General features: G+C 38.3%; 1 protein-coding gene across 3 annotated transcripts in view; it reads right to left on the bottom strand.

Moving 5' to 3' along the window:
- Positions 1–27,497, bottom strand: part of KIAA1549L (KIAA1549 like) — an 89,446-nt gene continuing 61,949 nt past the window's right edge. For all 3 annotated transcript variants that reach the window (XM_071761847.1, XM_071761848.1, XM_071761849.1), the window contains 8 exons: positions 21,066–21,244; positions 19,316–19,533; positions 15,673–15,802; positions 11,176–11,526; positions 7,697–7,794; positions 6,552–6,697; positions 5,595–5,746; positions 1–3,660 (listed from right to left, as the gene is read on the bottom strand). In XM_071761847.1, coding sequence (XP_071617948.1) covers positions 3,379–3,660; positions 5,595–5,746; positions 6,552–6,697; positions 7,697–7,794; positions 11,176–11,526; positions 15,673–15,802; positions 19,316–19,533; positions 21,066–21,244 — 1,556 coding nt within the window. In that variant the 3' untranslated portion in view covers positions 1–3,378. The remainder of the gene's footprint in view (positions 3,661–5,594; positions 5,747–6,551; positions 6,698–7,696; positions 7,795–11,175; positions 11,527–15,672; positions 15,803–19,315; positions 19,534–21,065; positions 21,245–27,497) is intronic.

Here is a 27,497-nt window from a genome sequence, read left to right as displayed (position 1 = left end):
TTGCAATTGTAGCCATACAAAATGTTTATTATATTACAAATCATTTATACACTATATTTTCACTTTATCATTGCTTTGTGCTCAGACAGTATAAATATTACAGCATGATTTTTCTTTCCCAGGAATGTCCTTACTCTCTTGATATAATTTTACTTTATAGTTAAAAAAAATACAGAAACATATTAAAAACAAGATAAAAAGACATTATAAATGAAGAATGTGAAATGTCTTTCTGAATAAAGTGCACCACAATGGTTTCAGAGTGATGGTTGAGGGAATATTCAATAGACAGCACATCCTTGATACAATACCAAAAAATTTAATTTTTAGAGCCTAACAGGTATGAAGAGTACTTCGTTTAACTTTACTGAAATGGCTTGTCTTTCTAGAAGGCTATTTAAACATTTTTATTTGGGTTTTTTCAATTTGTTCATTTTGTTTAAACTTAGACATTCAAACCTTCTACGTCTATGTAATTTCCAAACTTTGTAATTTCCAGTATTGTGAGATAGATGCTTTGATTTATCCTAGAGGGTTGTTGGTGTTTTTGTTTGGGTTTTTTTCTGATTGCTTAGGGTTTTTTTTGGTTGGTTGGGGTTTTTTTGGTTGGTTGGGGTTTTTTGTTGTTGTTGTGTTGTTTTTTTGTCAATAGAACTACTAAATACCCTTAAGAATAGGATAATTTAAGATTTAAAACTATAGCTAAGTGTTCCAAAAATGCTGTTTAAATCTGGTATGTCTTACCTCCTGTGACTATTTGAGGAACAGTTGTCACATAACTCTTCCCAGCTTTATGGCTTCAGGACTCCAATCCACGTAATTGCTGCTGCTTCCAATACTTACAGCTTCAGGATAACTGTGCAAAACTGGACTCAGAAGTTTCTTTTGCAGCACATTTCATTCCCATTGTATAGAAGGCCTTATCTACTTGCAAAATTTCACTGGGCTAAATAGAGGAATCATTAATGAAGTAATAAAGCTAATGCAAAAAGGGGCTAGCACAATTTAGTGTAGCTTTCACTTACCAAGTTAAGCTAGTTACAAACCAGCTTAGGCTAAATAAAAGCAACTAACTCTTCAGTTATGTTTGTATTATGCTACAGTGATTTAAATGATTAAAAAAAAAATCAGAATGTTATTCAAGTGACATTCTAGTGAAACTTGCATGTCTAGACGAGTCTTAATAGAAAAACTCAGCCTCACTCTTAGTGAGTGAAATTCCTACTGAAGCCAAGCAGAACTATTTTTTTTTTAATGGCACACTGTGTTTCTCCCAGTATTTTTGAGTTGTTATTTTAGTGTGTGGTATTCTTAGGCATCTATTAATTCAACACAAAAAGACATTTGGATGCACTGTATTACACTGGTAAGATCAGGATTAGTTAGCTGACAGTCAACAGACAGCAGTCTGTCTTTACTGGACTTGTATTTATATGAAGAGAGTTTCTTTGGTTGTTTAGTATCCAAGTCACCCAAATGTATATTTGTGTACTCCACACATACCATGTTTATATTGACCATTAAATTACTGGGGGGGTAGGGAGGAGTTGGTTTTGGGGGTGGGGGTTTGCACTTGGTTTATGGAAATTTTCTGACTATAGCAGAGTAGTCACCTATAAATATACAGCCATATATACATAGAAATTACAAAAATACGTTTTATCTATATTTGCTTTTTAAATAATAAAAGTGAAATTTCAAATTTGTTTAAAGATTAGCTAGCATTCCAAAAGCTTCTGCAATATTTAAAGTATTGGAGCAGAAGATATCTGTATATTCAAGGATAACTATGTATCACAATCTCAGTAAGGGTTTATAGTATAATTTGGGGGAAAAATAGCTCTGCTTAAAAGCTTGTGCTTCATCAACTTGTTCTATCCCCTACTCTAAACTCTCTCCTCCTCCTCTCTTAACTGATGGTCAAAAAGCTAAACCAAGTTCCCTTTCACACTTCAGTAAAGACCAAAGAAACTCAGATAAATGAAATGATCAGACAAAACAGAATAAGCAACTGAGGATGACTAAATAACTTAATGAAATGAAGGACATTACCTTTAACTCCAGTTGACATCAAACGTACCCAACACAATGTGTTTTGCAACAACTTCAGTTCCCAGAGATAATTGCCAAAGGAACTGAAAACAATTGTTCATGGTCTCCAACTAGTGTTTACGACTGCAAAAGATGAACTATTGTCCCATTCAACTGTTCTGATTTTTTTTTGGAACTGGATTCATACAACAATGCAGTTTAATAATTAGTGACTTATATCTTGCACAATATAAAGTCAGCATAATTTCTGGAAATGCTCTCTTTTTCACAGAACATTAGTATTTTTGTTAATCCATGTAACCATTTACTTATGTACAAGTTAATATAGTAATCAGGTCCTCTACATTCAGAACTTCCTAGGTGTGCATTCACTGTTTCAGTGTAATCAAAATCAACTGCAGCTTCAGGTAGCACTTTCTGGCATCACTTTAAAAGATATCATTGTTTAAGAAAGAGAAAAAAGCACTGTGTTAAACAGAGGTTTTCTTGTCCAAGCAGGTGTATTCATTATTCCAGGCTGGAAAGACTTGCTCAAAGTTCTCAGGCTAACCAGCTTCACATGCATCCAGAGTGAAAAGCCTGATTACAGAGCAAATGCGAATAACCTTTTTTCATTTCTCCTGGAAGCTTCTAGCACCAATATCCTTTGTTGGCTCTTTGTGCATTGTATTTTCTCATGCTGAAAAAAATCTCCTCCATTACTCATCGGTGGCATTCAGGGGCATGGTAGCCACTGATTATCAAAATATCATTGACCTTCTTCACAGTCTTCTCTTCTTTCACTTCTTTGTACTGCTAATAGGATATGGAGAATCAGGGCTATTTACAGGACATTTATTTGTGTTACTTTTCTCAAATTCTTTTGGTTTGAATACTGTCTCTGGAATGAAAAGGCTGAATGACTTTGCATTGCTGAAATCAGTATCCCTCATACAATGTCCCACAGCAAACAATTACCATGTTTGGTAAGGCCAACACCACACCTCCCGTGGCCTTTAGCTTCTACTGCATTTTCTTCTTTAATCAAAATTTTGACATGCAGAGGTTCTTTTCAATGGCTTTACCTTTGGGCCTGCAAATGAAACATCATGTGGCACAGACATATTCACAGCAGCATCTCTAGTGATTATGGATCATAGTACAAGAGCTAAGTGACAAACAATTGCATATAATCAAACTGTACCAAACAGTTACCTTGCAGCATTTCCTTAGCTGGCAAGCAGTATTACATATCTTTAGAGTCTTGTTGCTCTACTTGTCACACGTCATTTCAAAGTGTTGACTTTTCAAAAAGAGAAAAATGCCATCCCTTTGGCACAAAAGGTATTACACCTGGAACTCAAACATATCTGTTTGCTTCTTGGCCAGTTTAGCAACTTCTTCTCTTATTGCCTTTACAAGGGCAGCTGTGGAAATGTTGGTAAGAGGAGCATCAGATGGGTCATTTTCTGTCAGGCTTTGCTGAGAAGCTGTGGTGGATGGCAAAGGAGCTTGTTCCAGGCTGGGATGGATGCTCCCTTGCTGGCTGTACTGGCGAGGAAGTCGTGAAGGAGAATTGTGTTGGTAGCGGGGCCTTGGATAAGCCTCGATGTATCCAGGTAGTGGCACCTGAGAAGTATTAGAATTATAGAAGATTATCCAGTACAGTTGATCCATAGTGCCACCTGCCAGGTAACACACAACTCCCCAGGGCAGAATAAAATGTAAGAGATATGAAGAGGATGTAAATCTCATGCCCCTTAACATCTGTTTACAGATGTCAGGCACGTGCCATTTATGTGCAGGTATCCCTGTACTGGGTACTCAGCTCCCCAGACTGTGGCAACAGAACCATCTAGCAGGGGAAACATTGCCTGTCCTAATTTTTCATCACTGCAAAAAAAAAAAAAAAAAAAAAAAAAAAGAAAAAGAAGAAAGCTTTTCTGAATGTGTGTCCTCTGGTTACTATTCCTCCTTAAGATTTCGGTTTTTAGCAGACAGTACCACTATGTTTCATAGCCTATAACAAAAAAATTTTTGTTTGCTGATTTGCAGCCATTACCTAATCCAAGTCAGACAAGTCTGTGGTCTTACTGTTCCTAACAAAAAATCAGTAAGATGCAGACAACGTGGATAAACTCAGATATGCCAGCCTGGAAACTAGGCACTGAGGTTTGACTTCTCAGAAATACCAGCATTTCTGGCCACATTTAAAAGAATTATGTGGGGGATTCACAAATTTACCCTGTTGCAATTTCACTGATTTCAGCCTCAAGTTAAACCGGCTAAAGCAAAAATAAAGTAGGCCTAGTAGTCACTGTGAAATATTAAATTTTCTTCACAAATCTATGGCACCAGTTCTCAGAAGTTTTTAACCTATCAAACTTATATAGTATTCATTTTTTGAAAAAGTCTATAAAATAGAAGTCTACAGCCCTTCATTTTGAAGAAGGCTTTATGTTGCTACAGAAGGCAGCCCATACCCTGGTTATTAGCTAGGACTGGATAACTTCTCCTTGAGGAAAAGCTTACCAGCTGACCATGCAAGTCCATGCCAATGACAGCTAAGGAAAGTTCAATGATGCTTTTTTATGAACTGAGTGACTCGGGAAAACCACACTTATCTACCACACTTATCAGAATAAAGTAACTGATAATTTTCTACACCACTGAATGAGTGTTCAAAAAACAGTTCAGTACACATGAACACGCCACTAGGGGTCACCAGGTTGCTACCTTCAATAAGCAGCAGCAGGAGCAATTTGGAAAATGTTCTGTCAAATACCAGTTCCCCTCTCCCACAAAACTTAGTGCTTCAATACTTACCACTTAACTGAGAAATTAATACATTACAGTAAATATATATTATAAGAGAATTCTTTTGTTGTCAGATCTCCTGCTCCCTATGTGCTCTTGTTTATGGTCCAGCTAGTGGAAATGCATGAAAAATAGATTTCAGTTTTCATCTTTTAGATATTAAGCCTCTGTTTTTCCTAACTGTCACAAAAACCTTGGAAGTATAATCAAGCTGTGATCTAGAGGCTAAGGAACCAGAAAGCATCCAGAAGCTCATACTCATGGTATTACATTAGATTTTTTTTCAACTTTTCAACTTTATTCAGTCTTTCTGACTATATTATGTTGCTAACACTATTACTAGTTCCTCTAATAATGATTTTCAAATAAATACAATTACTTGGTGTACAAATACTTGATGTCATCTCAAGCAGCAGAATTTATCTTTTTTCTTTTTTCCTAGTACAAAAATGCCCTGCATTTTAGAAACTGAAACATGATAAAGTTGAAACATCCTAAAAGAATTGGAGCAGTTTATTTCTTTGAAACGTAGGTATGATTTAGGCTAAAAATTACATCTGTCCCAGACTAGAATTTTACAATTAATTATTTAAATTACTATCTGTCACTCCAGCCTGCAAGGGCTGTGGCAGAGCTGGAAATTAAGACTGGGAAGCTGGGCTGTCTTGAGAGAAAATTCTAGGAGGGAAAGATGCTCCCCAGCATCCCCAGAAAGTATATGCAGTTAGAAAAGCCAGGATGCTTACTGAGTCTGCCCACTGCCCTGGTAATTCACTCTCTCCAGCATAGGGCATCCAGGCTTGGTTCCTGTAGGCGGTGGGCGGCGTTGGGATAAAGTAACCTGTGAAGCCCGGGCGGTTTGCAGCTGGGATAGCAAACACTGCTGGAACTGTATTTCCTATTCAGAAAGAGAGTAAATATAATTAATAGCTGACAGTTTCAGTTATAAATTAGAAGGTAGTGTTTTAAAAGTAATTGGCTTCAGTCAAGCTTTTGTTTGCTTTGTTTTAGATCTTTTTTAATGAGAATGTGATCACCATCAGTTGAATATTAGAGCCTCTCTCTGATGCTGGAGAATACTGGAGAAGGCCAGCTTTGCAGTTGTCTGTGGACTCAGTCCTTAGGACTTGATCCCTGTAACAACTGATGTTCACCAAAATTTTGAATCATTAGACAATCAGAACATTAAAAATCCTTGTTAGCATTACAATTTCAAGTTTCTTATAATCCTCCTTGCATTCCTCCTTTCTCCTTGTTGTTTCTGTACATGGAACAACACAACATGTGAGTTACACAGCAGTGTAAATACTTTAACTTGTGCTTTTGCCAGATAGCAGCCTCTGTGCCATCCCTAAGAATTCCACTGGATTTTTTTACAGATGGACAGTTCTACTCAGCTTTAACAAGTCACAGACCTGATTGGAGAGCCAGCAAAAAGCCATACTTGAACAACGGCCATCTGAGACATTACTGCTGCATCTTACCTTCAGAAATTACCATTTTGTGGTGCTTCTGCTGGATGAGTAGTATCTTACAATGCAGTCAGTACTGGAGTTAAAAAGGGGAAATCCTTTTTAGGTCTCCCTCGGTTGCACCAGAAAAAAAGGCACCTAATGAGGTCTTTCTCCAAATAGTCACCTGTATTTGCAAAATAAATTATAACACTCTAAAAGCTATAAATTAAGTCTGCACTAATATTTCACCTGAGTGAAAAGATGATTGATCAAGTGGACCAACAGACATTGGAGCTCTTGAACCAGGTGCAAAAGATGCTTGTTCATGATGCTGAGCCTGATCTGCCACACTGGACTCAGGTATTCTTACTTTGCTGCCAATATCTGATGTAGACCTATATGTTAAGAAAGAAAGAAAACAGAAACTTTTGTCATTTCAACTGACATTTCAACTGAGAGATTCATAGCCTATCAGCTACAGTATGAGAAGCCAGACAGGAATGAGCTATCTGATTTCTCTCTGGCATGACAGAAGTTTGAAGAACTGGAGAATAGTATATCTGGAGAAGTCTGAGAACAACATTTTTAGCATGGTCACCACTTTGCCAAAGTATGTGCTGCCATTGCACAGGGCCTTTGCTTGCTGATTCAAATGCCTCTGACATGCAACAGGAAAAAAAAGAGCTTTACCACAGTTCAACACAAGACTGCAGACAATATAACTAGAGTATACGTGACATGGTATCATGTAGCAGGAGACTACTAATAGTAAGTAACATTAACTGCACTTGGGAAGTCCTAGGATCAAAAACTTATGTGCTCCAGTTGCATTAGAGTGAAGATGTAATGGGTAAACAAGAACAGGTCAACAGACAGTATCTGTATCCTGAATTTTTGGATGCAGTTACAGTATCATTAGCAGCCACTCAGAAAAGTTTCCTTTGGCTCCACAGCAGCTCTCAGCAGGTCTGTGGTGCCTCGAATTGCAGCTGGCACCCGGCAGTGCCTAATGGCACAACAGGGAAGGCTAAATGAATTCATCCACCACAGAAGTGTGAACATTCATTGAAATGCATTTTGTAGAGTGCCTTACTGCAAGGAAGAGACAAAACGTATGCTCTGAGCTAGAGGCTTTTGCACAGATTTTTCTTCAGAAACTCAGGTATGAGATATCTGAGAGCCAGGAAGAAATTCCTGGACCTGCATTTTCTGCTTAGCTAATAGAAAACTCATTGTTACTCCTTTCTTCTTTGTCTTAAAGTGAAAAAAAAGACCAATGTTTGTAATTTCATTAGTGTGTCTTTATAAGTGGTTTGTAAGTGCCACTTCAGTGTTTTCCCAGTTCTTATTACAGTGGTCTTCAAAGATCATACCCAAAACAAAACAACAAATACCTCCTGAGAGAGGCAACAGCCACAGGACCTGTTCTGGGAGGGACAGGAGGAGGAGGAGAACCCATTACCATCTCAGGAAGCTGAGAAAATCTGTAAGCCTGTAAAGGAAAAAAAGAAATATTATCAGAAACACCATTAGATCATTAAAGACCAAAAGAACCTCAGAAATTGAATACCTGCTCCAAGAGCTGGCCAACAGGAAGCTAACTTTTTCTGGCATCAATAGTAACTGCATTTAGAATTTACAGTGCTTGGGTTATTTTAGGATGTGAAAGAAAACAAACAAATGAGTTAAGAGCCAAGACAAAGTCTAATAAAAATAAAATGTATTTAACACTCTCTCTGTGATATTTGTAACCTTGCTGGGAAAGCAGATCTGTTATTGTTATGAGGCTCAACAGACACTTCTGGAAGAAAGATCTTGGTATTTTCACTTCCTCCAGAAAGAAAATATTTTAAACATTCAGAAAGCATCCTCAGAGCAGCATCTAGTGAAGTGAAGCTGCCTGTGAGCAATGCATATTTCAAGCTCTTCCTTTCAGCCTTGAAGACATGAAAATAAAAAATCTTCACAAAAACCCCAAGCTCTGTAGCTTTATAAAGCAATAGCAAAGGTCTCATGGTTCTGAATGAGAGGAATAATTTTGAGGAACACAGGAGCAGCCAACTAAGTCACAAAATTAAGTATCTTGCCAGTAGCAGTTTCATCATTAATACACATGTATTGTATTCATTGTACATGAGACTCTTGGCACCCAAGAAGTGACATGAACAATTTATCTTCTAAATTATTTGGATTACTATAGCTTAAAGGTAATTCTTTTGGTAAACATGCTTAAATACAGGAGGATGATGTGTCTGAGACTTCATAGACACTTCAACACACTATTGCTTTTGGTTTGGTTTTTTAATTCTGCTTTTATTGACAGTGATTCAGAGCAATGCAAAGGGTTAAGGACTTAATTACAGGAATAGCAAATAACAAATTATAAGGTGGCTGTCCAGTATCAAGAAATAGGCATTTTGACAAAAAAAAAAGAGTCCAAAATCCAGTGGTGGACTCCCTCCACAACGAGCAGAAAAAGCTAAAAACCCCCTACCTTGGGATGAGTCACTCTCAGTCTCCTGGCTGTAAAAAAAGCCTACAGGATTTACATGACTGGCTCAGGCTTCATAACTTCATTTTTCTGTTTTAATTTGGCAGCATAAATACATACTAAACAGCAAAACCCACTATCTTTTAAGTGTGTCTCTTTAAAACATAAACGTTTAGACAGTGTTCCAAGGCCTTTTTTCTGAAATAGCTGCAAAACTGTGTTAACACAGAGGAAAGGTAACTTGTCAAATACTGATTTTTTTTATGTCAGTGTCTCTAAGGGAAAAGCAATGCAGACCAAACATCTTTTTCCCACCTCACTGGCACCCCTTTTAAAGCAGGATAAAGTCCCTCAAAGGCATGTCTGTGAAAATCCTTTTTCCTTTCATTCCACCTACAAAGTTTCCTAATATTTACTTTCACACTGCTACAATGGTATTTCTACATTTAGGTGGGAAAAAATCCAGAAAGATAATTGTACATTTCCTAGCCAGGGGTTGGAAATACTTATATTTAATGAAAGAACTGTACAGAAAAAAAAAAAACAAAACAGTGCTATTCACATCAAAGAAATCCTCAATTAGTTTTCTCCTAACAATGCCAGGCTTGAAATGATCTGCAATGCCTCTTCTGCATCTGAAAAGCTGGCACTGCTCTCCCAGGCTGAACCAAGCACTTCCTTCTGGCTCCACAAGCCTTTCATCCCACTTCTTGCTCTCAGCATGCATTTCTACCAAGTATTAAATTCTTTTTTCACCTCCTACTTTAAAGGAACAGCACATGAGCTGATGTATCAATGTGGTTGTGAGTGACACCAGACACTGTTTCAGAAGGCAGAGAGGTAGACTTAGGCTTTCTCTTGTGTGTCATGGATGGGCTTTGGAATAGGGACATCAAAGAAGGCATTTTTAAGGGACCATAAAGAGAGGTTCACAAATGTGCTGTGACTTCCACTGAAAAATTTAGGTTAAAAAGTCAGATAGAGAAACCAAAGCACTTTCCTTGCTGCTTACATGGGAGATGAGCGATTTTGAGTGAGTGGAATATTTTGCTAATGGCTGGGCAAAGGAAATCCTTTTGAGATCTGCTGCCTCCTGCTGCAGAACAGTCTGTCCTAGGGCAAAGCAGTCAGTGCTCTCCATGCTGAGCTTCCACAGACACCAAAATAGTTATGAGTGACAGCTCTGATAAAATTTCTATAATTCCTCCAATGGGTTGGGACATTAGTGTTTTCCTGTGTGCAACACCTAACTAGACAAAAAATGTTCAAAGGGTAAATTGAACTAATTTACTATAGAGGCCCATCTGCTCTAGATTTAGTGAGCCATTAGGTTCTAGAGTAACTGGCATCATTGTGGAAATAAGATCACTTAATTGAAATTAGTACACTGCTGTAAATCAAATCAGAAAAAAAAAAAAGAAACAACAACAAATAAACCAAAAAACAACAATAACAAAAAAAAACCCCGATGACTGCAACTGGTTTCACAGAAAATTTTCCTAATTTTATTCTTAAATGAATATATCCTTTAAAAATTGTTAATCACTTTTGTTGTTCATCAAAAAAGCCCCAAAACAAAACTTAATAAGAGAAACATTCTGCATGGATTCCAAACTGTATTTTGTTGGAAAATAGAGACTTGTATAATAGAAAGTTTATAAGAATAACTGGCAGAAGTAATCAAATTTGAGATCCAGCGTAGACTGCACAGGTGCTAGACTGCAGACTCCACACACTCTTTCAGGAAGAAATGCCAGTGAAGGAGTTTATTGAGGCTAAAACACAGCTATTTCAAAAGCAAACTAGCAAAGAATTTTGAAAAGTGTGAAGTGCAGTTTAGCAGAGAAACTTCACCTTTGGACCCAGGACACATACACCACTACTTTGCAGACACCAGCAGACACCTGTACCAGTGTATTCTACAACCCAAATAAGTCTACAGTACCACCTATAAAGATGCAGGGAAGGAAAATGAAACCAGCACACAGTAACTAAAGCTTAAAGTTAAATGCAGATACATAAAGAGCTGTCTTACAAAGCCAGACTGCTTCCTAATTTGCATTTAATGAACAGGAGGAGGCACACTAACAAGTTATTGATCTGTAGAACACCCTGGAGCTTAGTGCAGCCCATTCTTTCTAGCATAATTTAGACAAGACAGCCTTGCTGCTAAACTAGATGCCCAGTCTGCTTCCAAGAGATGGGTATGGGTAAATGTACATATGTACAACCCCCTGTCCATACTTATTTAGGTAAGCATAGCTTTACGTCTGGTTTTAAGCAGATAAACAGGGCTACGTCTTTAAAAATATGTCTAGTAGAAATATCTTAATAATGTAAATCTTAATAATGTCAAGAATACTTAAGAGAAATTTCACTTACTGGTCTTGGTAAACTGTACTGATACACTTCTGGTCTGTATGTGGGTACCCACTGTACCCCCCCTCCTCTAGGCCGGGTCATGGTACCAGGAGCACTGGTCACAACCTCCGAGTAGGGCAAGTGTGGTGCTGAGCTGTAGGCCTCCTGCCTGCTCTGTGCCCCGTGGCCTGCAGAGGCCAGGCTGAAAGCCTCTTCCAAGAGCATGTGCATCTGCTGCCGAACCTCATCAATGGAGGGCTGGGAGCTCAACGTTGAGGTCTCTGAGTGGCCTTTGGCCTGACGGGACCTGGTGTAGCTCCGAGGCTCATTGACACGGTCAACGTTTGTTTCTTCTATAAGTTCAGGCTCAGTCTGTCGGGTGGAATAAAAGCACGTACACGGGGTAAGCTTTACAGGACAGGGTTTACACTGCTGCACAAAAAACATTGTCAAACACAGATCTAACAAATACAAAGTCAGGAACTATGACAATGTAGACACGTGATGAATATTGGAAAGGATGTTATGATGCTAGCAAGCATAATAGTCTTTTGTATCCTACATTGTTTGCTACAAAAAACTAGCAGGGATATTCTGCAGCAGATTAAATTGTCAATTATTCACTTAAATACAATTAGAATTAGTCTTAGTAATTTTCTTAGCTTTTTTTATCAATGGGAGTACAACTGTGCCAGGAGGAGTACGGATTCCTAAATAGTACCATCTCTGTGAAGGACTCCTTACAAGAGGCCACTTGTTTCAGCTACAGGGACTGAAATTCTTTTGTCCATTCTCACATATTAAGTTTTCAGAAGAACCAAAGTTTAGGAGATTCTCTGAACTTTCTAACCCACTGAGGACCCCTAAAAACAATGCCAAAAACTCAAGTCATCTCACATAGCCAACAAGTAGTAGCTACACAAAAATTTATCCAAAGCTAAGATGGGAACAGCAAATGAAACACATACACCAGCAAGCAGCTGGCACTTGTGCAGCTTCACTGGAAGAGTGACTCCTAGTAGAATTCCTTCTGTATAGCTAACTACCAACAGAAATCACCCCCCTGATTTTTTTGCCTATAACTCCAAGACAGAAAAAAAATCATCTCATTTTAAGAACCTACCAGTGAAATAACTGACTTCATCTCTCTTCTGTAAGATTAGTTTAACAGGAAATAGTTTTAAACCACAGCCTGAAAAAGTAAGCAATTCTTTAACCATCAGTGAAATGCACCTCAGATGCAAGGATAGCTGGAACTAAGAATAGGATATGTACTGCCTTCTATATATAGCGTGTGGTTAGAATTGTGTTAGCATTTATACAGCTGCAAATAAAAGGATACAACAGGATGTTCTTCTTAAAAATTCCAGCACTATCCTGATAATTTATGAGGGCTCTGTAGCTCCTGCTGTGGCATACTTTTTTCCCCCATGTTATAGTCCTTTCCTATGTCTGACGAGATAAGCAACCATGCCCCCAAACCTTTTCAAGTTATATAAGGTCATATGTACCATAGGACACTTATAGTAGATATTTCTTCATTGGCAGAGGAGAATATCAAATTTTCTTCTCCTGTTATCAGCCATCCAGATAAGAGATATTTGATTAGCCTAAAAACTGGCAATATATTTAAATAAAAGATCTTTATTTATTTTATCTCTTTCTAAATGTATCTATGCTTGCTACTTAAAAGACAGCGATAAAAATGGAAACTTACAACAATAATCATTTGCATATTAGAATTTAAATGTAATTTATATCATTACAGTTATACAGGGTATTATCCACATTTTTAAAAATTATTTCAGTGTATCATTTTTGGACATGTATCATTTTCTTTTATATCATTTGAAACATGTAAATATCATTAGTAGATGCCATTATTCATTAAGATTACCATTGTCAAAATCTGGATCTTGTTTATACACAGTTACTGTGTAATACAAGGAATAGAAATTATATGAAGGAGAACAAAGTCCTGTACTCAAGAGAGAGTTTACAAACTTTTGGTATAACTTTACTGTTGCAATTATATCAGTAAAATTCTTCATGTGAACATTAATCTATAAGCTTTTTGAGGAGTTGCATTAATTTATTATTAATTTACCAGGAATTAACTATTTTTAGAAAACCACAATTGAAATCTTAGAAAGTGTGTAAGTTGAGCGTATGAGTCTAGCAATTTTTAAAGGAGGCTTTTCTTTTTTTCTTTTCTTCTTTTTTTCTCTTTTTCTTTTTTTTTTTTTCCCAAAAATCTGGAGAATTTTAGTCTCTATTCTTTAAAAAAAAAAAACAAAAAACCAAAAAAAAACAGGGTAATAGCTCTCATGACTTTCACATAATATGGGAGCAATGTGATTCATGAATTTCATCATCTGCTTATAAAAGACATTTCACCACTTGGCAGGACTTGCTGCTAAATAACATACTGAGAGGAAGATGTTAGCAGTAGTCTGAGAAGGCTGGAAACTTTAGAACAGCAAGATGGATATCAGAAAAACCATACAAGCTGTTATTAGATAACAAGAGACTGGACATAAGCTTCAGCACACAAACCAGCCCATTCTCAGAGCTGTTTTCACGCATTTTCAGAGGTCAGATTTACAGAGGTGTTCAGTTGTGCTGCTGCTGAGCTCCATATGAATTCCCTGCATAAACATAAATCTGGTGCCCACCCGTGGGTGTCCTTGGAGACCAAGCCTGTCAGACACAGGCTCTGAGGAACCTCAAACAGAAGTGAGGGAAACCAACCCACGCTGCAGACTGAGGCTGGGGAACAAATCTCAATATCCTTCCGCATTTTCCCCTGGCATTTTTCTGCTTTTAGGGAGGAAATATATTCAGTTAGAAGAAGTGCACTGCAATGAATCTGCAGCACATCGGGCAAAAAAAATTTTACATAACTGATCAGTAAAAAAAGACTGTGCCATGGACAGCTCACCTAACTGCAACCTTAAAAGAAAGACAAAGGCAAATTTGTGTGGGATGTGCACAGAGCTCAGAGTTGTTATTACTGTCAGGATATTTCAGAATCTACATAAGCTCATTAAACTACTTTCAAGGTTTTTAGCATTTTTTCTTGACATTACAAATTACATATAGTATAAACAACATATTAAAATATATTTTTAAAATCTTCTTCTATGCATTTATGGCATATTAATTTGGAACTAATAGCAGGAGACCATTCCTGCTCCCAGAATGTTCTCAAAAGTTATTTCAGGAAGATATCATATATGGAAACTATCTTGTATTAGCATATTAAAAAAAAAATTTAAAAAATCTTTGTTTCTTGAAAGATTCTTTCTTTCAGGATACTTAGGGAAGGCTGTCTTAACAATGTTTTTGTCATCCAAGAAAGCTCCAATAATAAAGAAAACATTTAAATGTGGTTAAAAAAAACACAAATCCCACAACTTTTTGCAAAAGGTAAAGCCTATATTAACTGGTTACACCCTTCTTCTTTTCCAGGCTAGAGCAATGTATTCTAATGCCTCAGAAAGCAGTGAACCAGCCAGCCCACTTACAAGGCATAAAACGACTCATCCAATCTGATGGGAAATGTCCAAGTGCAGGAAGTCATTTAAGAAATCTGACACCTACAACATGGCCTGAAGAATTCTGAAAAAGATTTAAACTCCCCTGAAGACATCCCCTGACCTTGATACATTCCTTCCCCTTGCTAAAAGCACATCCCTGGCAGCCGAGACAGTTGACAATTGAGCCCCCCCCAGAATTCCTGACATCTGCTGAGTTTAGAGGAGCTACCACCAGATGAACTTCCTAACTTTTCAGAATTGTTTAGACCTTTTCCAGGGACTGATCTTCAGGGATGGCTGAGCTGCAGCATTTGGTACACATGACAAAGAACTGAAAAATTCTACATCACCCTAGCACAGGGCCTAATTTTATCTTCATTCTGGGTGCATGCAGGGTCAACTTGCATCCAGTGTATGATCAGACTGCACAAGATTTGTGTTGGTCACATGAGTTCCTTGGACCATAAACCAGCATCTCCTGGGGCTGTTTTTGACATTTACCTATTCAAAACTCTCCCAGTTCTGATGTAGTAAGAGGGTAGTATCTGTTCCTAGGGGATTTTCACAAATCACTGGGATCTGGACTTAAGTAAAATTCCAAATTGGTTGTCCATTCTTCTAAATCTAGAGAGCAGCATCAAGGGCACAGAACAGAGGATTTTAATTGCAATTAAAATAAGTTCAGTATCAGTTAAGTGCCCGCATACGTAGATGAAGTATCTAAATTCAAAATACAATCCTTTGCAAATAAGGATTTTCAGGGCAAGTGTTTTGTTTACATTTTAGACTGTAAAATGATGTACAGCAGTAAATGGTGTGAAAGGGTCCGTGCTCTGAGTATTCTGAGCCTTTTTCAGGATGCTGAGTGCATATAAAATACACAATGACATTCTGGTTTGTAAGATTTTCAATAGTTTCCTGGTTTTAGAAGTGAAGACTTTGCTATACAAATTTGATTGCATATATCTGATAAACTTACATCATATCCACTGTTGCGGATTCCACGTCTGGGCCTTTCTCGGGTCACCAGAAGATCCATCTCAGTTTCTCCTGGGCTAGGGCTGTTCAGAGACTGCCTGCTTCTGTACACAGAGTTCTTCAGGGGTTGCCTAGAAAATATGAAACAAGAAAAGAGTAAATAAAACAAAAAACCCAAACCAAAACAAAACCACCCAAACAAAAAAGCAGGCAGCAGCTTTCAATACTTACCTTTATTTTTAAATAATGATGTTTATAATATGCCATTTTTTATGTATATGGAAGTCTCAGAAATCAGAAAAGTTATGAACATTATGAAAGAAAATAAAGCAACATAAAAGACCTGGATATTATATGGGGAAGGTTTCAAAATGAAATGTCCAAAGACAATATGAGAACTCTTCACTTCAGCTGATATGATTGAATTAATAAAAATAAATAGGTGTTACAATAAATTAAAAAAAATAAGACCTTGCTCACACCCAGATGGGGCGCGGAGATTTTGGTTACTGATCCTGAGGCAATGAGAGAGAAGGGGAGTAACACTCCAGTGAAACAATCACCTAGCAAAGTGAATGGGGAGACAGGAGTGGGAAAGGGTTACTTGAAAGATCCTGATTTCAAATAACCAGTTTGGTAACTGGCCACGTCTTCATCCAGGCTGTACTCCCTGGGCTTAAACTACTTCCAGCATGGCTCTGAGCAGCACTAAGGCAGAGCCATCCCTAAGCACTGAGTTGTCACCACTGTGCACTCAGCAGCAAGGGGAAGCAAAGGTGCTAGAAAAGAAAAGCATGTACCCAAAATAGTCTAAACTTTCCAAAACAAATGTTTATTTTCTTGGAATTGGTATTATAAAAATAAACAGAGCATTTCTTCATAAGACACAGAAAATATCTGTACCTAAGTTCTGCAAAAGTGCTTGCCAAACTGTGATACAGGAATTTCACACTTCATCAAGCTGCATCTTTTGAGATGGCTACATCTAATCCAAAGAAGTTCAGGAGATGCTGTTCTGATAACGAATCTGGCCACGAGTCATTTTCTTGCATACCTCAGAGACATGATCTTCCCATTGGAGATCAGTGACAAACCAAAAAATGGCCTGCCACTTGCATTTATTTACACAGTAATTACACTGCTGTCAAAGCCTAATATGAAGCTATCTGGGAGGTGTCATGCTCTTTTTCTGCTTCGTGCAAGTGTTCCATGCAGAATACTAACAGCACAGTTTTTGAAGTGAGCTGCTGCTTCAGTGTCTGTGGCTGTTCCACTCATCAGCTACAAACACTTCATGGTTTAATCTCTCAAGAGCAATCAATGAAATGAAAACACAACACAGATCAAATTGATTCACTGCTAAGAAGAAATAATTCTTCAGATGTTACAGAGCTGGTTAACACAACTTTTTGCCTTGACAGATTAGAGCAGCAGAAGCTGGTTTGCAGAAATCCAGAAAAATAGACATTTACATGATCAGACAGGATAAAAGGTTGGACAAAGAGAGATCCATTTCACACTTCTGATTAAACTAAGTACTCAAGCATGGACTTAATTTTAGGGCGACTGTCAAAAACTTCTCTGTGACTTTTAATCACAAATCTCCATATATATTTTTGAAAGTCCCGAAGGCACTGCCGAAGCAAAACACAAGTGGGGGTTTTGGAATAAATTTCCCCTATAAATATGATATTGAATAAATTAAACTGCCTTATCTTGTTTCTTCCAAGACTACACTGTCAGTATTACCAAAAAAACATATAGAACTAGGTCATGCTAGGGTAATCAGTTCTAGCAATCTTTATGTTCCTACATTAAAAGTGTCCAAAATTTCATAGATGATTTACAATATGTCCATAAATACTTAGTTGATGCAGTTGTGATGTAATTTCTAAAAGATTCAAAGATACAGCTCTCTAGCACATGCAGATTCTTGACCTGATTGCAAACCAATAAAGAAAAACCCAGAATAGTGCATGTCATCGTTAGACTCTCAAAAACTGCCTTGAGATTGCCAATTAGCTCATTTATGAAAGTTTTACTAATGAGAAAGGAGGTATGAACACTAGCAAATGGTATTCAAATGGGTTAGGCAGTGCCTTCTGGGAACACAACTGGGAATTTTATAGTAGAGAAGACTCAGAGGTACTAAAAGTACAAAACTGTTTGTGAGCAAATCGAGTTACTTAGTGGTGATGTTTTGTAAATCACTTTTAAAACAAACTCAAAATGATGATGACCTTGGGTAAAATAATCACCTGCATCTTTTTATTCTCATCTATTTTGGAAATGCTGTAATAATGTGATTTTAGTTAGTGGAATATACAGAAAATACTGGAAAAGTTCTTTTCCCTACAGACTTTGAAATCTTTTACTTACTCCCAAGTGGTATTATTAAAAAAAATTAAAAATAATCATTTTTTCAGTTTTTAATTGCTACAATTGTAATGATACAAACAATGATACTTAGCAGAAAAAGTGAGAAATCAAATCATTTCAATTTCATGCCAATCCAGATTACTTTAGAAGCAATTTTATTTCATCACAGAAGTAAAATCATATTGATTCATTTATCAGTAATCAAACCCCATATTACCTTGTAGTATTATTCAAGGTTTTCCTCTAGTAGTCATGCCATTTTACCCATCTTATTTTTAGTTGATGAAAATTACAATAATGCTGTGATAGGCATTGCAGCATATCAAGTGCAGTTCCAGGTCTTACTATAGATATTTTAGCATTGACTTTGGAATTGGTTTGTTCACAAGTATCTGTAACATCTGTGAAGTTCTCTAAATGCTTTGTGTCTTTTTGAGAAGTGCAGAAGACACAGATGGCTCTTCTGTCATCCTACGTCAGGATACAGGTTATATATTTCAAACGTAAATCCAGCAGCCAGCTATTTATGGTTCAGCTGCACAACAAAATAATTCCTATACAGCAATATACCTGCCTTCCTGCAGTTTATATCTTGCCAGTGATCACTATCTCAAACAGCCTCTGACAGGTTTACACAACACAATGGAAAACACACAGAAAAATTATTCCAGGACCTTTCAGCACATTGGCACATGAACAAAGAAACATCAGCATATTTTAACAAAAAGCACATGGACAGCATTAAAGCTTTGTGTGTAATGTTTTAAATATTTCCTGTGTGGCATATGACACATAATAAATAACCAAAGTAAAGCCTCAGTCTTTCACTTTATATACAGCACATGTCCGTATCAATGCTTCTACTGTTTCATCTGTATCTTCTAGACAGGCTACACAGACAGCAAGGCTCCTGTGTGCTGAGGGTTCAGTATCTTACCTTTTCAATGCACTTAGAGCAATAATACCTCCCCTTCACTGGAAAACTGCACAAGAAAATGATGTCCCAGACCCTCCAGCAATGGCACGCTATACAATTAAGTCAGCATCTTTTTTCTTCACTGACTAATGCAAGGCCCATCAAGGGTTACCAGATAACATGCTTTTGAAAATAATCATGGCTGATACGAATTTTTTTTATAAAGTAGGAGAGACCAGCTGACCATAGAGCAAACAGTTGTTTCATTGAGAACAGCCCCTTTGATTTCCTGCAACCCAGGGACACCAACTTTACACCCAGATGAAGAACTACATATAAAAAGCCTCACCTGTTCTTAGGCTCAGCAAATGGAGATGAGACATCTGCATCTGGATCCAAGATGTGGTCAAGCTCTTTCTGGTTTTTTTCATACATCCTCTTTCTGTCTGTCAGCCCCTTGCTGTTATCAACCTGTGGGAAATCATAGTACCCCTTCCTCTTGGCTTTCAAGCGCAGTTTGTTGCGGTAATGTTCTATATCAGACTTCTGCTTCAAAGCCTTGTTCACCTAAAAGGCAAAAAGATGTTTAAAAATTATACTGGGCTGGCTATTTCCAAATGGCATAGTCAGAGGGTGTTTGATGCGCTGCATGTGTCATTTAACAGAGCTTCTTGTACCACACTGTGCCATCTGTAAGCAACAAGGAACTGCAAGTGAACAGAGTCACTGCATTTTTATGGCTTGGCAGATGGTTAAATAATTTTAGCTTAAAAACCATGTACCATCACAACAGTGACTCAGATACACCCACTGAAGAAAAACACCAATGTTGTTAGCCAATTGTCATGACCCAGCACTGTGCTTGCTTTTGGGCACCCCGGGGAAAACTCGCCAATGAAAACTCTTCTAGGGGTCAGTAAGTATAGGGACATCACCCCTGACTGCACAAAACCTTACACAAGTAATCACTGTTTGCTGGGGAAGATTTCTGGTGAAACAGCATCATATGCTCCTCTTATTTATATGCTTCCTTGAAAGTCTCTTACATGCCCCTGTCAGACACAGGATTCTTAAATAAAAAGATGTTTGGTCGGACCTGATAAAAGTCAGGTCCTGTGGAAGCTCCTAAGTACTGGAAAGCGTTTCCTGCTGCTTCACTTTGTCAGGTACATGAAAATGAGCAGTTTATTTGGGCTTTTGTACTTCCAGACTCAAATACAAGTCCTCTCACAAACTTCAAGAAATTTATGTAAAAGAGAGCACACAGCATTGGAGGTATCATAGTGTTGACTTAGAGAAAATAGATGCCAAAATCTAAATAATCGTTTATGTGGCATATCGGGCCTTAACATACAAATACAAAATGGACCCTGACAGACTGCTGTAATCCAGGCCTACATGGGAAGCCTGATGACACTATCATTTACTACATCTCTGGCAGCAGTCCTCCTTGTTGATTTCAAACAGCATCAGGGAGATTCTCGCTCATCTTTAAATGACTGTTGCAGCGTGAGTCTGCAAGCAAGAAACTTAAGTGTCCCCATTATGTTTAGCAACCCTATAACACCCTCAGTCATTTGTAAATTAAATTAAATCTACAGAAAAAAAACGTTAATAATCATGCAACTGTTGGAGCCACCAGCACCTGGATCAGATGCTTGTGCCATCCCACTTTGTTCCCAGGAAAAGCAGCACCCTCTATGGACAAGCTGGAGTGCAGACTGCTCAAAGCCATGGTCTTGTTGCATCCCTTCTTGCCTTGAATTAATCCATTGTTCCATATAGAGATCAGCTTGAGACCCATTTGATTCATTTGTTCAGCCACAGAATTCATGTAGACAAAAATTTCACTCTGCTTTCCGCCCTCTTTAACCATTTTCTTTAAACTAATACAGGAAGCTGCCTCTTCCAAGGTCATGGGCATTCACAGTTGCATTATGAAAAAACAGATCTTAACTTTCAGATGCCAGAGCCCACGAGGTTACCCGGACTTTACACAGCATCAGGGTGAAAAGCTCCTATCTGTCCTCAACATGACAGACAAAGATCATTCCAGCTCTGGCCATAGGCACGCAAGGAGCTTGCTGGACAGTCCTTACCTCCCCATTAATGATGGCTGATTCCTGGCTCCTCTCGGAGGCAGCGTGGGCAGTGGGCAGTGCCACGGGTTTGATGGCGATCAGCTGCACTGACCCCGAGGAGGTGTCGAAGGGGTCAATGGTAGATTTGGCAAGGTTATCAAAGAGAATGCCTCCTTCCTCTTCATCACTTATGGGCACTAAAGCACATCAAATTTATTCAGCATAAAGACAGGAGTTTTTACTGCAAGCTCAAGGTGAAATTCAGCAAATGGAATTAGACTGGTTTAGACTAATAATGTGCTCAGTACACCCAAAACAGCAGACCCAGAAGACCTTTGCACTGGAAAAAGACCCCTCTAGCTTACAGATAACATTGTGTTCCAAGGATTAGTTGTCACTCCCCTCAAGAAGCCTGATTTCCAATATGCACTAGTAAGACGGAGAAAAAAAAAAAGGAGAAAAAGAATGACACGGGAAACCGTATGAAACTGACATGAAAGTTAAAGCACATCTCCTAGATTTCAGATGGAAAAGATGTTGTATGCACACACACAGAGAAATCTCCACATGACAACTCATCAGTAGTTGCACGTGATCTGACCCAAGAGTGCAGCTTTTTTGTGTCTTATAATGTAAGAGCATAGGCATTTTTGAAGTTTGAAAAATAAACCTACTGACTTTAGCAAAAACTACTAATGCTAAAAATGTCATCTATTAAAAAGAAAGCATTACTGTTCTCTGTTACAACATGCTTAAGAAAATTATGGTAACCAAATTTGTTATTTTTTTGCTTTGTAAAGCAGTACCTCAGTTAGGTGTGAAGTTAAAGTATTAAGATTTCTTCGGAGATGGGAGAAGGCTTCTCAAATTCTTTAAAACTAAATGGCATGGTAAAGCATCTTTACTTTTAGATTTCTATACAAATGGATAACGCATACAATTGAGCCCCTTCTCCTCCAGATTTTGCTTGTTAACCTGCATCACCTTGTCAGCTCTTGAATCTTATAGCTTTTATCCTCATTTTGGAGTAAAAGAATGAGTCTAATGCATGAGCACAAATTCTACAAAGAGGTTCTTGGAAGCATTTTTGAATAATTATGCTATTAGAGGGAAGAATGTTTCCTCCATCTCCTAACTGACAGGAGCAGAGATCCTCTGCTAAAGAACAAAGTGGCCTGCTCTAAATTTATTTCCTGTGAAAATACACTGGTTTAATATTTAATCACTGCACAAATTACAACGGACTTGTATAAACTCAGCAGTTGAGACAGCCAATGATTTTTGTAGGAAAATATTTGACACTGGAATCATAAAATATGAACCCACTGAGTAAGCTTATTATCCTTTTGCCCATACTCAGTGTGGACTGGAGCTCACACTACTTGAGCTTTTGAGAAATATATGGGTTAAATCACTCTGTCATTAAATATTGTCCCTCCAGCTCCACAGAACTGTCCAATATGAGAGGGGAATCTTTAGTGGGTCTGGAATTCCCTCATCCCTCCAGGGGTTGGTCAGACACTGAATTTGTACACTCCCCAGAGTGAAGGGATGGCAAGCCTGGCTCACTGAAATGAACCACCCCACTCCCACTGCTGGCCATGCCACGAGGACACCACAGCAGCAAAACCAGATGAATGAAGAGATACCTGCTTGTCACAAGCTGCACTCAAACAGGAGGGCATCTACGTTGCAGTGAGTATAGAAGTGAAGCATGGATGTTCTCCCCTGGGGACATTTTGAATCAGTCCAGCTCTCATGAAAGCCACCAGATGAAGCTCTGGGAGATGAGTCTTGTCTATAATTTACTGCTGAAACTTCCACACCACTCTAAACAAGGTACCTCCTCTGTGGCACCACTACTTCCAAGAGAGATCAGGTTTGCCTGAATAGTATTTTTTACCTCAAAGATGGTCTCTCATGGTGATAACAGCTCAGGGCAGCTTTGATAGTATCTCATCAGTGATCCAACTTGTGAAATCCCTTCTCTTTGGCTGCCTGCCTTAGCATTTGCCTGAACCAGGCATACCCAAAAGCCCTAGCAAACCATTAAATTGCAAAACATTATTATTTCCAACTATCCTTGTGTACCCTACTTCAAGTAGAAAGCACCAAGAAGTGTAGCTGCACTTCCATCCCAGTGTTTCCTAAGGACTGTGCTTGCCAAGGCCTTAGCAATCATCTTCAGGCACCCACAGAGAGCATGACTAGCTGCAGATGTGTGGGTTTTCTCCTCAGACTTCATTTCAGAATCAGAAAACAAGAGGGTTTCTTAATTAAATATAATTTCTCTGGTTCAAAGACTCATTAAAGGAAAGAAAAATTAAGGATAAAGAGATTCAGGAATCACAGGCGACAGCTACTTCTGATGTGGTACATTAAAATGAAAGAGCACCAACCCTCACTTGTGAGCACATCTGCATCTACTGCAGTGCTATTGGCATGGAAACAGTAGCCAAATGGCACTAGAAATTGGAAGTCTGTTCCACCTGAGCTTAACATTTATTCATTAATTGGCATTTCTAACATGAAAGTAGGTCTTTTTCCATTGTCCCTTTTTTCACTGCTGAGCATATTGGCTGTGAATCATAAGGACTGTGGGAATTTTAATATTTGCTGGTATCCATCTCTTTCCAAGAGCATTTACAGCAAGTGTTTCTAACACAACTGAACCTTGGCAACTTCTAAACTTTAAACAGGAAACCAAAGGGAGCTTGAAGAAAAATGGAAGTCCTGGAGTGTTTGTTTTTGCCTGCCCCACCCCAATCTCCCAATGCCAGCACCTCAGATGGGTAAGGAGCTGACAGGTGCAGGAAACTTCAGAAAACTGCCCAGTTCTTCTTTCTAGTCCACTCACAATAAGCACACTTGATTACTATTACTAACCACGCAGATTTAAAGTGATGCTTTTGATTTCTGTTCCTAAACAGATGCACACTAACATTTTTATGATTTTATTGTTCTTCTCCTCTCACTTGCCCTGTGTGCACACACTGAGACTTCAGCAGCAGAAAAGGGCAAAAAATACTCTCCTGCTCTCTCGTCTCTCCCAATTTTTCATTTCTGAAACATCTTCTGTGAGATATCTCACACCACATGATCCATTGAGACTGAATTACTCTTCCTAATCTTCCTGTAACTGAAGTACATGAAGATGTATCCAAAGCAATCATTTATTCAGGTTGAGTGCCAATTACTGTGAATGTTCTCATGGCACTAGTTTTTTGAAGAGCAGGACCATGGCTGAACCTTTATCTCCACACTACTGGAGCTAATAGTGTACAAGGTTTGCAAGGCTAAAGCTGCTTCAGTTCTGTTTGTCTCCCATTTGAGAGCAGCTCTTCACCATTTCAAGCCAGCAATGCCAGCAGGTGGTGCTGCCCACTCGGAACACGGGAAAAGGGGCTGAGGAATTGTAGCTCTGAACAGTTAGAAAACAATTAGGCATGTAGAATATTCTGTTTTTCTCTAGCTTTTAATTTATATTAAAAAAAAAAAAAAAAAAGAAATTCAGACTTTTTTCAGCCTAAAGATTTCACTATAAAGGCCACTACCAAATCTCTTCTCTCCCTCTCCCTCTCCCTTGTCTTTCCTCCCCCTTCCAAAATCAAAATATATAGGGAAAAAAAAAAGACTGAAATACCTGCCTGTGGATCAGGTAACCTTACAGCAAATTTATGTGCTTGCCTGCTCAGAAGCAACCAGTTAACTGCTTTTGGAAGTCATCAGAAGCTGACACCAATGGAAAAAAATGCATAAAGCCAAAATATGGGAAACACTTGCAAGCAGGTAGGTGTGCTCTGCCCTTTCTTAGGTCATTCAAAAAAGCACCAAAAGTGTTCAAAGATTCATTTTGTATTAAGGGAACACAAAGATTGTAACCAAATCTATAGAATATACATATAGTTCGACAAAGAGCAAAATATGCCACAGAACTAGTCAATTAAAAAAAAGACTGTGTTCTGTGTTCTATGTTCTATGAACATTTCTCATCCTTATAAGCATAAGGATATTTTTCCCTGTGATTGCATCTTCTCTTCCAACCATACCTGCCCCATATATTTATGCAAGTCTTGCAAAAAGAGTGAGTGTTTCATAATGTTTGTACAAAATACATCAAACCCTTTTCTTGGCTGACACCTTTGTAACACCATCCTGGACATATTTAGCTGACAAGGATGACAACTGTATGAAGAAGAAAGGAAAGGCATGAGAGCTTAGAGCAGGAGGCACTTCTTTAAGAAGGTAATGCTCTATTAGCTTTAAAAAGCCTTGTGAAAATACATTTCTGTTTGCACAATAAACCCCGCATTTGTCATCTTCTGGCATATTAGTGAAAGATCACAGCCACCCAGACAGCCACTGAATCTGATGGCATGAATACCAACAGTCTTGGTGAGAATTGCTGTCAGACTCAATCAAGTGGCAGAGTAAAGCTCATCTGGAGGAGAAGGCAGATGTGAGTTAAGAAATACTTAATATTTGCAAGCACCAGCAGGTCCCTGTTCCTTCAGAGCTTTGCTGCAGTACCTTAGCAAGACGGGCTAAGGTATTTTCTTGTCATGAGAACCGGAATCGAAAAGACTGGCTCAAAAAAAAATAAAACCAACAACAAAACAAAAAAACCAGCAACAAAAAAACCCAAGCTGGGTTAGCCACACTGACCTAAAAGGGTCCAAACAGAAAATATTTCCACTTACTCTATGCAAGTTCTACTACGCCTGGGACTCAGAAGTTCACAGAATAGGTTACAACACTTGGTTGCATCTTGCAAACCAAAACCAAGTGGAGAAAGCAGCAGGAAATGGTACTGGTTATGTCTGCAGAAACAAAGCGATCGCTGTCCCCAGCAGGATGCTGGCAGGGTCACAGCATTCTATATTTAAAACAAATACCAAAAAAATACAGCGAAAGAAATGGAGACAGTACAGTGAAATATTAGGCTATGTCATATAGGTTGAAAGATTCTGGGAACCTCAAGGTGAACAGAGACATCTGCCAATATAAGGGGCTTCAGCTCAACAAGTGGCTTTTTTTTTTTTTTTTCTTTTTGACACTTCAATTATTAAATGTCAGGAAACTGAAGAAATCATAAACCATAAATCCTTCCCAGCTCCCTGGTTTCTCAGCCCTTCAGAGAGACAGGCATCAGTCATGCAAGGTAATTTTATCACTTTAAATCTGTGCTTATGCTCTAATGCAGCTGCCTGAGCTCTTTCCATGCTGGAAGAGAAAGGCCAGTACCTCCAGAGGAAAGTGATCTGTCCCAATTAGCAGTGATCCTCTGGAGTCACCAGAGAGCCTGTCTAGTTAGAAAGCCAACTGTAAACAGCCAAAATTTGGTAAGATGAAGCCCTTTCCACCCTCACTTGTATTTTCCCCCACCCAGCACAGCGAAGGCAGATGAAGGGTGCTCGATGTTTGTTCAGATACAGCAGATCCTCCAGCTCACTGTTTCAAAGCAGATTGCTACATCCCTGCTACTGCATTCAATTGCTGTTGCCATATTTCATTTTCATTTGAGTCACTAGAGGCAACTGCTCAGAAATTCAGAAAAGCTGGCTCTGACACTGAGCTGTCACATCTGACACTGTGAAAACTGGTGCCTCCCACTTCCATAGAATACCAGAGGAAGTGTATCATAGCTTACATCCAAAGTTACATCCAAAAATCCTTTTGATTTTAGCTAAGCCAACAATGCAGCCAAGTTTTCCTCCCCAGTACTTTGTTCCTGCAGACATTTGATTTTCAGATATCCCTACAAAGTACAGAAGGAAAAATAATTAAACATTTTTATGACAGCTTCTGCCTGGACAGAAAAAAATTAGTCTTAGAGATTGATATTTTTTAAAAAAAGAGTGATGCCCCTGACTGAATTGCTTCTGAAAACTTGCATCTATTTTTAAGACAATGTCCAAATGCTTGGAAGATGAGAAGTGCTCCAGCTGGGATTGTTAGGAGAAGAAAACAAAGATTTCCTGCAGAAGTTTTGACTCTTTGCAAACAGCCAATTGTTTCCCCCTGATAAAATGATAAGTGAAAGTGCTAATATCCTGTGGTTCTCTTCCATGTTCCCATACAAACCTCTCAGAAATTGCCAGTATTCCTGTTGAGTCATCTCTGCAATTGTGCACTTGATAAAAAAAGGCTTAAATGCTCCCTTTTTTTTTTTCTTTTTAAGTGCTCAAAGTAAATTAAAGCCTAACTCACCAACTTTCAGGAAGGAGACTTCCTACCAGAATATTAATAATTTTTTTCCAAGAAACAAAGACACTTAAAAAACAAAAGGGAAAGCAATGATATTATCTTACTGAAACTTACAGTTATTCTAACATAAATAGACATTTTATTTGTGCTTTCTGTAGAAATAAGTCTCAGCTAAAGAGTTCTGATCCTGCAAAACATCAGGTCCTTAATCTGAGTCTGTCCATTTATGCTGTTTTCACGTTG

Source organism: Heliangelus exortis, chromosome 18 (assembly GCF_036169615.1).
Source record: "Heliangelus exortis chromosome 18, bHelExo1.hap1, whole genome shotgun sequence".
NCBI lineage: Eukaryota > Metazoa > Chordata > Aves > Apodiformes > Trochilidae > Heliangelus > Heliangelus exortis.
The sequence above is the reverse complement of the archived record's forward strand: the minus strand, read 5'-3'. Positions and strand labels throughout refer to the sequence as shown.